This window comes from Siphateles boraxobius, unplaced genomic scaffold, assembly GCF_051911475.1.
Source record: "Siphateles boraxobius isolate OS27281-9 unplaced genomic scaffold, OSU_SipBor_1 30, whole genome shotgun sequence".
NCBI lineage: Eukaryota > Metazoa > Chordata > Actinopteri > Cypriniformes > Leuciscidae > Siphateles > Siphateles boraxobius.
In genome coordinates, this window is record NW_027508920.1 from 14,073,213 (window position 1) to 14,088,860 (window position 15,648).

A 15,648-nucleotide genomic window follows, 5' to 3' on the forward strand; every position below is an offset into this window, starting at 1 on the left:
AGGTGAGCAGCAGACAGAGACAATCTAGCGTATAATGGGTTTTAATAAATGAAACTATAAAAACACACGACTACATTTAAACAAAGAATACATATTCAGAAAGTAAAGAAAGAAAGAGAGAGAGAGAGAGAGAGAGAGAGAGAGAGAGAGAGAGAGAGAGAGAGTGAGATCACAGAATGACAAAAATCACAAACAGTTAATCTTTGAGAGCCAGCAAAGAATGACCCGCCGTCATCGTCCTTTAAGGAAAGCTTAGCTCACACCTCTTCTGGGTGAGCTGACCAATCACCCTCAGAAACTTTTAGCGGGAGAGACTTTCTTTGCCTCCTTCTGACAGCCTAATTTGCATGGTTTATGAAGGTGTCAGAATTTGTCATTTCTACTCCAAGAATGGTAAACATAGTATAATACATTTTATCGTAACCTCCTATATATATTTAGCTAAGGCAAACCGAGAGGTTTAATTCGGTACCAAGAAAGATATGTCTGGAAGGTACAAACGTAGAGATACATTCTTATGCTTGAATATAAGCACTTAGAGTTCAACTAACACAACTAGAAAGTCATCACTAGGTTAATAGGAGGTGGGAAGCATACATACACACAGGAATATATCATATACATTTGGAATGACTTTTATTATGAGTTAAATGGAAGGAATGTTTATATATGTGTATTGGGAGTCTCTCTGAGGTCCATCCATGCAATGTGACTTTAGCGCTTGCCTTGGGAGGTCAAGTGAGATGATTAAGATCTTTCTGAAGCTCTCGGCAGAGATAGGGAGTGTTTCTGTTTAACTCCTATCATGCCACTAAAAGAGTCCAGTAGGTTAAAAGCTTTCCTGAAGCTTAGAGTTAACTAGTCATTGTGATTTCGTCCATACACCACACAGGGGAGAGACTTTTTGACACTTCAGGGCAGCGTTGTCGTCATGTCCAGGCGCAGGTCCTTCATCAGATCTGGATACGGCGGACTACGGTAAACCTCGGGATAAACAGAGAGACTAATATTAGCGTAGATGCCATTCTTCTTATGATGTAACACAAGTACATCAGGATTTATAGGAAGTGTTCCTGGTTCTGGCTGACCTAATCTATGCAGCCTAACATTGAATTATAGAAGTTTATAATGTGTTATGTGTATGCTAGGTCAAAGATATGTGTTTTTAGTCTAGATTTAAACTTTTCAGGGAAGTCTGCTTCCCGGATAATGTTAGGAAGATTGTTCCAAAGTTTTGGTGCTAAATAGGAAAAAGGATTTACTGCCAGCAGTCGATTTTGATTTTGATTATCAACTGGTGGGAATTTTGAGATTGCAATAGATGTGAAGGACTATAATGCGACCATTTAGTGCTTTACAAGTAATCAGCAATATTTTAAAATGTGTTTAATAGGGAGCCAATGCAGTGTTGACAGAACTGGGCTAATATGGTCATACTTCCTGGTTCTGGTAAGAACTCTAGCGGCTGCGTTTTGGACCAGATGTAGTTTGTTTATTAAATGTGCAGGGCAACCACACATAACATTACACATAGCATTACAAAAATCTAGCCTTGATGTCATGAACACATTAACTAATTGTTCCGCTTTTGTCATTGAGAGCATATGATGTAATTTAGATATATTTTCAAGATGGAAAAATGTGGTTTTAAAGATACTAGAAACTTGACTTTCAAATGAAAGATTGGTATCAAAGAGCACATCCAGGTTAGTTTCCGACGATGAAGACTTAACAGAGCAGCCATCAAGTGTTAGGCAGTATTCTAGGTTAGTACGTGAGGACTTTTTTTGTCCAATAAGTAGAATCTCTTTTTTTATATATAATTAAGTAGTAGGAAATTACTAGTCATCCAGTTTTTTTATATCAGCTATGCATTCCGTTAATTTTGTGAATTGGTGAGTTTCGTCAGGGCGTGAAGATATATAGTGCTGATTATCATCAGTATAACAGTGAAAACTATGCCATACTTCCTAATGATATCTCCCAAGGGTAGCATGTACAGAGTGAACAGCAACGGTCCTAGTACTGAGCCTTGTGGTACGCCATACTGAACTTGTGATCCATAAGACATCTCTTCATTTACTGCTACAAACTGATAACGATCAGATAAGTATTATTTAAACCATGCTAATGCAATTCCACTGATGCCAACATAATTTTCTAGTCTATTTAAAAGAATGTTGTGGTCAATAGTATCAAATGCAGCAATAAGATCGAGTAACACTAATAGAGGGATACAACCACGATCGAATGATAAGAACAAATCATTTGTGACTCTAATGAGAGCTGTCTCAGTACTATGGTACAGTCTAAATCCTGACTGGAAATCCTCGCAGATACCGTTTCTTTCTAAAAGGGAACATAGTTGTGAGGATACTGCCTTTTCTAATATCTTCGACAGAAAAGGGAAATCAATATTATTGCATTGATCTACAATCATATATATATATATATATATATATATATATGTTATATATATGTAATATATAAATATCTATAGTATTGATCATTATGTGAATCTGTTGACCAGGCTACACATGACATGAGTTGTGGTCTCATTGGCACAAATTAATTTAGATGAGATTAGTTAGAACTGTATTGATCCCACACTTGTATGTCACAGACTTCCGAAGCTTTGTTTGGTCACATGCTTTTTCTACTCTGCTGTGACTTGTTAGATATGGTGGAGAAAACAAGTGTGACCACCAGATGTCACTAATGCGCATTGTGTTAAAAGCTTCGAGTAATGAACGTTTTTTCGGCACAATTTGATGAAAGCCTCAAATGTTTCAGAAAGCCTCGGTTTCCCGTCATTAGTTTTAAGCTGCCAACAAACACAACCAGAAGAGAGGCGGGAGCAGGGTTTTACCAAAAACATAGGATGGCCAAACGGAATCTAAACTAAAAAATGTAGGTTCTTCCCGGTCGGGGGTATCCGTCACAGGTGCTTGCACACAAGGCCAGACAGAACAAAAGAAAGGCAAAGTTGGTAAAGCAGGTGTTTGAAGTTTAACCATGCCCTTTTTTTTTTCTCTTCAGTCGGTCTCCCTCTAGGCCTCCCTGTGCCTCGTCCTGGGGGTGCCTGCACCCAGGACCATTCAAACCTGAATGAAGCAAAGTTCCCAGATTTATAGTGACCTCAATTGGGACATTATTGGCTATAGCTGTGAGTGGTTCCATGTATGGAGGGTGAACAGGTGGAAGTACTCATAATTGATGACTTTTCCTAGAGTGGACCTACTTCTTTGTTCCTGGGCTCCTTTCTCCAACATTGGATTGCCACAATGTATTGACTTAATGTTTCTTGTCCACAGACAATTATTTTTGTGAAACCATATGATCTGGGCCAGTTGGCATGGTTGTTTTCTTTTTTGTGGTGCTACAAAATCAGAATTAGGCTCTATGTTAGACCAGTGTTTCCCAACCCTGCTCCTGGAGGCACACCAACAGTGCACATTTTGGATGTCTCCCTTATCTGACCCATATATTTCTGGTCTTGGAGTCTTTACTAACAAGCTGATGAGTTGATTCAGGCCTGATTGATTTGGAAGAGTTGGAAAATGTGTACTGTTGGTGTGCGTCCAGGAACAGCTTTGGGAAACACTGTGTCGGACGGTAATTGTTTTTTATAGGGACGTAAGACATTTTCAACATTTACATGGGCTAGTCAGTGATTTTATTGCCTTCCGAATCCAGAATGTCAGTGTTTTTCGCCCACCACCCGCGTAAAAATCCCCTGCCTAATTACCTGTTGTTTTTTGACAAACACCAACGTCGTGTGGTAATTTAATTGCAGTCTTTGCAATAGGAATCAATTCAAAATTCACAGTTTAAATCCTTTTTGACCACTGTGTAACACTGTAACTGTTGCACTTTACGTAATTTGCATGCATTTTAAAGATGTACACTTTAAAAAAGAGAAAAAGAAAAAAGCAACAAATGGGCTGTTGCAATAATACAATTTAAAAATGTAGTATATACAATTACATTAAAATACCAAGCAGCTTTGTTTACCTCATGTAAATAAGTGACTGAATTATGCGATGTTGGGTGACGTCACTTCTTGTTGACGTTCAAAGTATTGTCAAACAAAACGGAGGCTAGCTAGACCCTCCTTCGTCCTCATCCACACACTAACCCCCTAAATCCTTCTTGTCGGTTATTGGCTAAAACAGTTTGTTATGTTTCGTGGTGCGGGTTGGCCTAGTTTGTTTTTGTTGCCGTTTCCGGAGCCTGGGGTGTCTGCAGAGACCGTGTTTTTTTACAGTGTGTTCAGGGGACAGGCAGCTAGCGAATAGTGAGGAGATGTTTGCTGTATGTGACAAAAAAAAATTTCGGCCTAAAAAACGTGTGGCATCGCTTACAGCACCTTTAACTTATTTCTGCTAATTTCTATCTTTTTTTAAATGTCATACATCATTTCGAGATATAAATGGTTTGAGAAAAACATTTAAATCGTGTCTAGCTTGCAATTTTTATAGAGGTGATTTAAATAATCACATAATATTATAGGACATTACTTTTATATTATTAAATTAAATATGAATGTATCTGTATTATTCCAAGCATATGACATTTTACTTACAGTAGACAATCATGCGACTGACCACGTGAGCAGCGCGTTCCTGGGTTCGTAGGATCACAGTCTGATTACAGTCCGAATAGGGCTTTAGACTGTATCTGTCACACAAGAGTTGATTATGGCGTGATACTGTAGGTAAACATTGAGGAGGATCACATCATATTCTATATGATGTGATCATCCTCATTGTTTATCTCCAGTAATTATTTAACTATAGAAATTCAAAATTAAGACATTTATTTATGCAATACTATAACCGATATATTATAAGAGTTTGAGTGAGTTAGTTAGCGTATAATTTACCTCGCTAATGTAAAAGGCTTGTTCAAAAATACTGTACTATACTAGAAAAACATCATCATCACGTCACTTCAGGTGTTCCACTATAGGCTATAGCACGGTTGAGCAAATCCAGGATGGGAATGGTTTGTGATTGTACCATGCTTAGGTGGAAAAGTAACTGGAATAATTTCTCATAGTGCGCAGAACCGCCCATCCCGTGGTACAGGCAATATTTTGATGCTGTACCTTAGTTTTATGCAAATTCATGATTGAATTATGTCTTGTGTGAAAAGAGTAACTGCTGGTCAGATTTAAGATGACATAACTGTCTGTGTCTTCCCTGACAACATTCTTAGAGCACTTAATTTCTGTGTGTCTGTAGAGAAGAACCATATTATCATATAGAACCATGTAGGCTAGTAGTTATATAGAATACAATATTATCAGAAACGCATCATAATCTGTGTGTATAGTTTTTACCCCCAAATAACTATACTTACACAGATTTGAAAAGGTAGATTTCAAGGGCAACATTTTTTGCTCATTGAATTCCAACCAGGAATATAATTTTCTGGCATGATGTTCAAAAAGGTAATATTAGCTACATAATAAGATAATAGTAGATACATTATTTGATGAGAACATAGAGGTTGTGAGGTCTAAAAAAGCTAATGTGCCGCAGCTGCAACATTTATTGTGTTTCTGAGTTTTGTTTACATGTGCTACTTGCTGAAATAACTTGAAGAGTTCAGAATTTGGCTTTATATGTTTCCTGATACCAATAAACAATGATTTCACCTTTAAATGAATACAACTCACTATAATATACTCTTTTATAGTTGCCGATAAAATGTGATATATTAGATAATCACCAATTAAACATTGTTTGTCATATGCTGAACTTTGTTTTGGAGCCGAATAATATCATAATCAAAAACAAATGATGCATTATTGAAATTTGAACCCAGGATTTTAAATAAAACAATCCAAATGTTGTGATAATTACAAAGCTCTTGGGAAACATTGCATGTATTATTCAGTATTTCAGGCACCCATAGAACAAAACCATAAAATGTCCACAAAGATATGCAGTTTCTTCAGGCGTTTGTGGCTGTTTAGAAGTTTTCTGCGACCATCTGAAGCAGTTCTTTGAGGCAGTTTGCTTTGTTGGTGGCCATTGTTTGTTTCATAAACCTACTGTAGTTGATATTATGTTGAAATTAAATGTCCTCAGCCCAACTTAACAATGGTACAAAAAAAGTGCTGTCCATATTCTTGTGGCTCGATTGCAAGAGCATAGTGATGTTAGATGGGAAAAACTGGAAAATCTGGGGCATCATTTCCACTTCTCCCTTCGACCATGATGTAGCCCTTTATAAAGTTTAGGAAACAACAGTAAAAAGCTTTGCTGAGAAGTATGATACATCTGATACGTGAAGACAACAAAAAGTAAAATATCCCTTGTGAGATAAATATATTTATTGTGTATCATTTTTAATCAAGCAGTAAATTTGTCAAATTGTGCTTTAAAATACGAATTATTTGGTATACATAAAGTTATGAAATTAGCCATAGCAAGCCAAAGTAATGAAAGTAATTTCCACCACATAATGCTAATAAACAGTATACATTGTAGGGGAATTTACAGTTAAAGACCCAAGGACCAGATAGTAAGAATGAAGACCAGGAGTCAGAAGTGCAGTCAATTGAAGAAAGTTTTACTGAAGAATAATTTACAGTTTGATCAACAGAAGTCAGCTTCAACACTCAGGAAGGAGTTCATAAGGCCTCTCTGCTTACATTTTCACACCAATTATACTCTCCTAAAATCATGAAGATACGTCATTATTTCAGGTTGAATGATTCTGATTGGCTAAGAAGTAGATGAACTTGAAAATGTCCACACATGGACTGATAGGCAGAAGCATCTTCATGGATGATACGGCTGACACTCTGACCCTGAGTTAGGAAAGAAGTGACCCTCCTGGGCCAGCTTACAAGCGCCAGCTTGTCGAGAAAAACAAGTCATTCCATCTCCCCAGGGTGCCAGTTGTTCACCTCACAAATACTGATCTGTGACAAAAAAGGGGAGGCGGAGCTTAGTGAAGAGTCAATTAAAAGCAATACAATCATACCAATAGATTATTATTTGACAAGAAATGTGTATTTATATTTGCGTCTTGTTTAATTTGAATATATCTTCCTCGTTCCGATCTTTGAACTGTGATTCACATCTGGTATATTATACTTAACTGAACAAGAAGCACAGGTCCTGAGCGTAAACCTTGTCCTTTTATTTTCCTTCCTGTTAATGCTCTCTGATGCTCTATTTTTTTCCTTCATATATACTGTAGTCTGTCCATTTACTGTCTCGGTTCACGTTCTCTCTTCCTGCCTCTCCTTTTCTCTTGATGTGCATCTGTCTCTCTGTTGGTGGGTTCCGCATCCCTTGGCAGTCTGTCTCTGATCAGCTGAAAAAAGATCTGTCCCTGTGGATATCATATTGCATGTTCAAATAAATACATTATGACATTTGGTTTAGTCATAGCAGTCAGCTATATGTAATTTATGGCTAGTTTCAAAGCCAGATGAGGATTTTTTTGTGCCCCCAGGGATAGCATAAAAATGTATAGCCTTTGGACAAGAGAAATACTGTGTGTATGTGCACATATATAAATGTGTATTTAATAGGAAAGGTATTTACAACATTAAACTTCATGTCAAATGAAGCAGTGTTTTATATAATATTAGCCCTGTCGCGATTATTTTAGATGACTGATCATTGCACATTTAAAATTTCGAAACTATGCGCTCTTCTGGCTCCATTTGAATACAAATGTGGCATTTAATTGAAGCAAAAATATTATTATTATATTAATAATAATATTAATAAATGTACATTGTGAATGTAGTTCAAGACTAAAGTGTTTAAAAGACAACAGTGATGTATAAATCAATGAAATATTACTGAATAAATGTCTTCTTAAGGTGTATGTGTATTAGGCTTCTTTGTAAATTACATTAACATTGTGTAACATAGTATAAATTGATTGCAATTATTTGTATGACAACAGGAACCTTGACAACATTATAGGCCACTACATTCTTTGCACTTTGAGGGCCACATACAGCCTAGTGATTTAGAGCGTGAACTTATATATTATTATTTATTATTATTTCAACTGATAAAAAAAAAGTATTTAAAACATTCCAAAAAAAATTTTTTTTAATATTGATATGTATTTAGGGGAAAATGTACCAAAAATAAATAATAATGACAGCATTTCTTTTGGTTGTCAATCCAAATGTATATTTGTATCTATAATCCATTTTTCTTTTTCTGTCCAGCTGATCGCAGCCATTGTGTTCCTGAGTTTTGGTATCATTTCCAGCTTCTTCTGTCTTTTGGTTGATGGCGTTTTCATCCTACTCAACATTGTGAGTACATTAACCATTCACAGTTTTGCATAAAAATCACCTTAGGAACTGCCTAGCTGCCATTCACCATTTAGCAATGCCATAGCAACCAAATGGTACTATGCTGGAGATCTGCATTCTTGTGTCTGCACAATCATAAAATGTTCAGTCCAGAAGCCAGTTGCATGAACATAGCCAATATGATAAAGACTATCTAGCAGTTAATTAAATATAATCAGTCTTTGGCTACTTTTTGGATTCAATTTAGACTAATCTACCTTTTATGTAACTGACTTTTAAAAGTTACAACCAGTCTTGAAGGGAAAAAAAGATGAATAACTTGTAAGACTAGTCTAAACAGTTCATGCAACCAGTCACAGATTTCAGTGTCAAAATACATTCAAGGGCTTATTTTGGAGGGATGAGGAAGTCGCTGAATACTGGCAGATCATCTGTCTTAGCAGCATGGATGCGGCCCATAAAGAGAAGAATGATGGGATTGAAGGGCTAAGGTGTGGTGAGAAGAAAATCCCACTGTGAGCTTCTTCAAACAAAAGGCATTCTACTGTTTCTTGTCACTCCAAAAAGGGAATTGTATTAAAAAAAAAATGTGTTAAAGCAGTTTCAAAGGAAAAAGGCAAACTGTAGACATTTCTTACACTCTGTCAACAGGATATGCGTCCAATGAGGGCAGGAAGATGTCAGTTCTACACCAGTGGTACTAGTTACATCTATGAGAACTACTACACTACAGTGAGTCAAATTCTCAAGGTTTACTTTCAGTTCTGTAAAATATCCCTTGTGAAAAAGAAGTGTGGTTAATTTTATTGAATGTGCACTTGTAGTATTCTACAAATCAAAACAAAAAAGGTTTTCAAACTAATAAATAAAAGGCTACTTATATGTATATAAAGAGAGTACACTTTCAAGACTAAGTAATTAATTAAAGTTAACTCTTTCCCCGCCATTGACGGAACTTTCTGGCAAATCCATGTTTTCACTGTTATACGGTAGGGGGAGCTATTACTCAACTTCTAAAATAGTACATAATCTAAACACAGGCAAAGAAAAAGCAGAAACAAGTTATAGAAGCATATGTACGGCGGCCGAGAGAGCTCAACGTGCTGCAACTGAAGAAAACGCATGCAAATAGAAAAAAACACCCGCCAATTAAGAAAACATCTTCATCAGTTTCACAACACACGTGTGCTCCAAATACTCACACACAACCAAATACAGAAACGCGCTGTAAATAACACAGACCACAACGGAAATGTTTCCGGGGAACCAAATAAGTGACGGACCCGGCTGGGACATGCTTACAGCTCAAAGTTCTACTTTATTTTATTTTATTTATTTTAACTTTATTTATTTATTTTTTTCGCAAAACATACAGAGATTACATTTTTATGACATACAACTTGTATACAATATACAAAATGTATTAACAATATGTTCAATGTCATTAGAATACAAATGAGAAAAGAACAATGAGCTGAAAACTAAAATAAATAAATAAAAAAGATAGAGAAGAAGAACATGAAGGAAAGATATTAATCTATACATCAGTTACACTGTACAAATTGTTTCATGTTGTGTTTAAATTTTCATAAAGAAAGTTTCATTAGAAATGTTAGGTAATGTAAGTTACAAAGTTTTAAAGTTGAGACACTGACAGAGATATGTAATGCATATTTTAAAAGTTTTTTTGTAAAGTAAAAAAAATGTATTTATTTATTTGCAACCATTATGTTAACAGCATTGTATTTCTGCTCTGTTGTCATGGGAACATCCCAGGTGAAAATAATAAATAAGTAAATTTTGATCATTGTTCTGAATGCGATTCAGACATAGTCTTTGACAAAATGTGATTTTGTCGGCTTTTGGTTCAAAATGTTACTTTTTTATGAAACTTACCGCACATTCAAGTATTGAATATAACATTTTATTTCTATACTCATTTGTTTTGTAGGTTCCCTGTCAAGGACTAACTGAGTCCTGTGATATGAAAGTTCGCAGTGGAACATGTTACTGTTGTGATTTGTATGATTGTGCCAAGTAAGTAATTTGCATATTTTTGAAGACACACTTTAAAGAAACACTCATCAATAATGCAAAATAAATAATAATAATAATAATAATAATAATAAAGTTGTTATCTTTCCACACCATAGCATAAAAGAGAACTAAGGCAAATATAACTATTGCTATTATTCATATTTCGAGGGTTTAAATTCCTAAGCACACCATACATACCTTGAACCACTTACACTTTCTTCAGAACATCTAGTTGCAGTAGATTAGTTATTAATGTGAAATAGTACATAATCATGTAATACCATGACAATGATTTGCCTGCTTGCTTTCTTTTCCAGTGGAGGATATCTGAACAATTACTATGAGTTTGTTGGTGTGCAGAGCTGTCAGGAGGTCCTTTCTCTGTATGTTCTCCTCTGGATCCTAACTGCCCTCAACCTTCTGGCCTTCGTGTTTGGAATCCTGACCACTGCTGTTCTGGGCAGTTTCAAAGACATGGTGAGTCTCTGAGTAAATTGGAGAGAGAGAAACAAAGAAAAAGAGTACTCTGCAGTAACATTGTGCACCGTTTAGAATCAGAATTTAAACTTTAATTTAATTTTAGTCAATTTTATAAAATATGAATTTTGCCCATTCATGATCTGCCCAACTCAAGGGGGTGGTCACATTTACCATTGCATATTTACATTTCGCATAAAAGGTGAAAGATTCCTTCACACAGATTTGTCTACGGATTCAAGTTGGTCACACATTCACCACATTGATCAACAGAAAGGTGCTTGGTTTGAATGTGTATTGTGAGCTGTGCTTCACACATCACTACACTATTTACAATAGACAATGGACCTTTTTGGCCCATGAAATTTAATCTGACTTTTAAACTGATACTTTGGAGATATATACTTTCGGTAACACTTTAGTTTAGGGTCTCTATTTCTCTAATTCAGGGTCTAATTACCTAGTTGCTTATAGCATGCATATTACTAGGATATTGGCTGTTTATTAGTACTTATAAAGCACATATTAATGCCTTATTCTGCTTGCCCATATTGTACATCCCTCAATCCTACCCAATACCTAAACTTAACAACTACCTTACTAACTATTAATAAGCAGTAATTAGAGGAGTTTATTAAGGGAAAAGTCATTGGTAATAGTTAGTTAATAGTGAGAATTGGACCCTAAACTAAAATTCAAAAAGATCTGCAATGATTTAGTAAGCTGTTTTACACCTATAAAGAATCTCTGCTAGGTGTGGGGGATATTGAATTTGATTTTCTGTTATGATTTTGGCTTCCAGTGATCAGGAAACATTGTGCCAAATTCAGTTTCAAAATTGGTCTTGTGTTATAAATCCAATGCACCGCTTTTCTGGTACACTTTTGTCCCTCCCTAAAAGCCTAAACTTAATGCCAAAATCAGTTCAAGTGATTGCTGCAAAATGCAGTGTAGTGTGTGTGGGATTTGCTTGTTAGGCCTGGTCTCAAATGGAACCTGAAGCCCTCGCGATCTTCATATGAGTCCACATGTAATGGCGCTTTGCTTGGCAAAAGTGTGCATCGAGGGTGCAAATCGGCCGCAAAGGGGATCTCCCTTCTGATACCTAAAATAACAAATGGTACACCCTATGGTCTTGTGGACTTTATGGACACATGCACACGGCAGCCAGTGTAAGTCAACAAGACCACAAGTGCACGTGAAGTGTGCCATTTGGGCCTAAATAATAGCATGAATAAGAACCCAGTTCAGTAGACAAACACTGTCCGTAGCACAGACAACCGAAGTATGCTTTGTGCTTCGGGTGTCTGCAATTCAAAATCTTTAAATCGTATCTTTCTGATAGAACATTTTCTGTGGAGGTTGGGAATTTTTCTTCCTCTTCTGTACCATTAACTTGTGGTGTACCTCAGGGCTCTATCTTGGGCCCACTGTTGTTTTCGCTGTATTTGCTCCCTTTAGGCTTGATTTTTCGAAAGTACCAACATTCCATACCATTTTTATGCGGATGACACCCAGGTGTACCTCCCTTTGAAAAATGGGGATAATTATGACATACACTCTCTGTTAAACTGTCTTGAGGAGGTAAGATGCTGGCTGGCAGCTAATTGTCTAACACTGAATGACTCTAAAACCGAAATTGTAGTTTTTGGACCACCAGATTCTATTATACAGATAAATAACCAGCTGGGTCCTTTAACTGGGAAATCTCATGCTTATGCTAAAATTTTGGGAGAGATTTTTGATAACTGCCTTAAATTTGACAAACAAATCAGTTCGGTAGTGAAGAGTAGCTTTTATCATCTCCGATCCATTGCAAAATTAAAAGGGTTTTTTATAGTAAATGATTTGGAGACAGTGATTCATGCATTTATTTCCTCCAGGCTGGATTATTGTAACTCACTGTACCTTGGTGTGGCTAAGTCCTCCTTATCCTGTCTACAAAAAATACAAAACGCTGCCCCCGGGCTTCTTACTGGATGTAGAAAGAGGGAACATATTTCAACTGTTCTTGCTTCGCTTCATTGGTTGCCGGTCGAATACCGTGTTAAGTTCAAGGTCTTGTTGTATGTGTATAAGGGATTAGATGGCCAGGCTCCTCGCTACATTACAGATCTTCTTCTCCACCGGACTGTAGTTGTAGTTGTAAAGAAAAATAAAGACTTATTTTTTCTCTCTGGCATTTGGTTCATTGTAATTTTATGAATTTGTGTATGTTTTCCTGTTTGATTATGTATTTATGTGTTTTATTGTCTGAAGTGATTGTACAGCACTTTGGTCAGCAGTGGCTGTTTTAAACGTGCTCTATAAATAAAAGTGCCTTGCCTTGCCTAAAATAGCTAAAATTGTCACGCTGTCAAAATCCCCCCCCCCCCCCCCCCCCAAAAAACAAGGTAATATCAATTAATAAAGTGTGTTTCCCCGTGTGCTCTTTAGACAAAGCGAGAGAGGAGAATGAAAAGGGAATAGTAGTTTGTAAGAAGACAACAAATCTTTTTTTACAGGTTTTTAATTGTTTCATCATTTTCTGCAATCCTTATATAAAGCTGCTTTCACATCACACGCCAACATCCTGTATATTTGGCATGCGTTTAATTGAACGTGACATTCTCAAATTAGAAATAAAGTTTTTGTGATCTCTTGGGAATCTGGGGGACATTCTTTTGTTTGTGCTTTTGTTTATTGATAAAGCAAAAACCAGCTGCAGAGATTTCCACTTTGTTTCCAGTAATCCTCCAGTGTTGAAGGATTGGAAATTCATCATATTTATGAATTGTCCTTTCCTGTAGAAAAGACAATCTTGGCCTAAACGCAGATGTTTGGCTGACCAAAACGGATTCTCCTCAAGGATGTTTGTGTATTTTTCTTTGTCCTTGATGCAAACAAGCTTTCTAGTTTCTCCTGCAAATAGAAACGCAGAAAATAATGCTGCTGTCACTATGTTTTGACTGATGATGATACTTGAGAGGAGGGCTTTATTTGATTTGTGCCAAGCGTAGTGCTTGGCTGAGAGAACAAAAAAGCAACAATTTTAACCATCCGTGTGTGTGTGTGTGTGTGTGTGTGTGTGTGTGTGTGTGTGTGTGTGTGTGTGTGTGTGTGTGTGTGTGTGTGTGTGTGTGTGTGTGTGTGTGTGTGTGTGTGTGTGTGTTAATTGCAAACTTTTTAAAAGGTCATATGATATGTCAGAATTGGCGAGTTTTTGCATTTACACTGCAGGACTTAATATGCAGATCTGTTTTGACAAATTAGATTTTCTGTCCCTTCCTTTGCTATGGTTATCACTGTCAGTCATCCCAAATATTGGTCCAGTTCGTTAATTCGGAACACCCTTCAATCCCATCAAACACAGACAAAAATTCAGTAGTGCATATTAGAGAAGTTTGAGGTATGATGACTTATACCTTAAAAATAAATATAAAGTACCATACTTTTAGTGTGTATGTAATTCAAGTGAATTTATATAAATATTAAAATATTATTTAGTTAATATAAATTGTCAAGTGATTGGTTATATTAGATGTGTACTTCATCTGATAAAATTCCAGGACAGGAATTGAGAACCACTGGAATACTGAAACTAAAGCAATTTTTTATGCATCATTTTAATGAATTTAGAACTTTTACAGAACTTCCTGGGTAAAATAACAATTGGTGTAATCCTTCCTTTAAACTGACATCCAGACAACAGACACTTCCACCCTGGTAATAACTACAAAGATCCTAATCCTGTCTGAATCAGTACTTGAAATGACAGATGAACTCAAACACTGTTTAGGAATCTAATCTCATCAGAATAGCGCTGAAGACAGATGCTCTTCTGGAAACACTTATGCAAAAGAATGAAAAACAGTTACCTACGTTCGTCCAATTTTTCACAGAGGTCAAAAGAGTGCTGCTTTAAAGACTTTAAGTGGGACAATATTGGACCGCAAATCACATAAAACATTGCACATCTGTCGGACGGCTGGATGGGCTTTTTAAAAATCTTTAAGAGCAGAGCACATGAAGAGAAACTTCTGGGCTTATTTTATATATATATATATATATATATATATATATATATATATATATTAGGGCTGCACGATATTGGTAAAAAATGACATTGCGATATTTTATTTTTCTGCGATATATATTGCGATTATAAAAACAGTTTCACCAGATGACTTGAATAGCTCTATTTGGAATGAATGAATCATTCTAGAATGACTGAGATGGTTTTGTCATGGAGTAAATCCACATAGAAACTAATATTAATAGAATGTTAACTAATGTAGTTAACTAGAGTTTAATAAATAGAACCTTATTGCAAAGTGTTTCCGATTTGTTATGTCTCTTGAGTTCAGTGCTGGACATATCAGTTGTTTTAACCATTTATTGAAGTGAATCGGTTCAAATAAATCATTAGTTCGCGAATCGGACGTGTCATTAACGGACCACGGCACACGTTGTGTGATCCCGGCAGATTAGGACATCGCACAAGATTTGTGTCAACACAGAAAACATTTCATCACTGGATAGATTTTTTTTGTTGTTTATTTAAAGTGTGGTTTCTGTCATCTGAATGTGTGGAATACTTTTCAGAGAAGATACGGCAACGTTATTTTAGCACAATTCGGAACCAGCGGTAGTTCAGAAAAAAAAAAAACTTAGGTCTTCCGTCCCTGATCTGTGTCTAGACACAAACCTGTCACTGAGCTCTGCACACTGTTCCTATGACCTTATGGCTTGGTTAATGCTCTGATAAGTATTTTCAGCTGTTAGACCTTTTATTGACAGGTGTGCGCCGTTTCAAATCATGTCCATTCAATTGAATTTGGGGTTTACTCTCT

General features: G+C 36.2%; 1 protein-coding gene across 1 annotated transcript in view; it reads left to right on the plus strand.

Annotated features, from left to right (window-relative positions):
* Positions 1 to 15,648, plus strand: part of LOC143757284 (transmembrane protein 255B) — a 56,066-nt gene that overhangs the window by 22,946 nt on the left and 17,472 nt on the right. The window contains exons 4-7 of the mRNA XM_077248312.1: positions 8,213 to 8,302; positions 8,954 to 9,034; positions 10,254 to 10,339; positions 10,657 to 10,816. Coding sequence (XP_077104427.1) covers positions 8,213 to 8,302; positions 8,954 to 9,034; positions 10,254 to 10,339; positions 10,657 to 10,816 — 417 coding nt within the window. The remainder of the gene's footprint in view (positions 1 to 8,212; positions 8,303 to 8,953; positions 9,035 to 10,253; positions 10,340 to 10,656; positions 10,817 to 15,648) is intronic.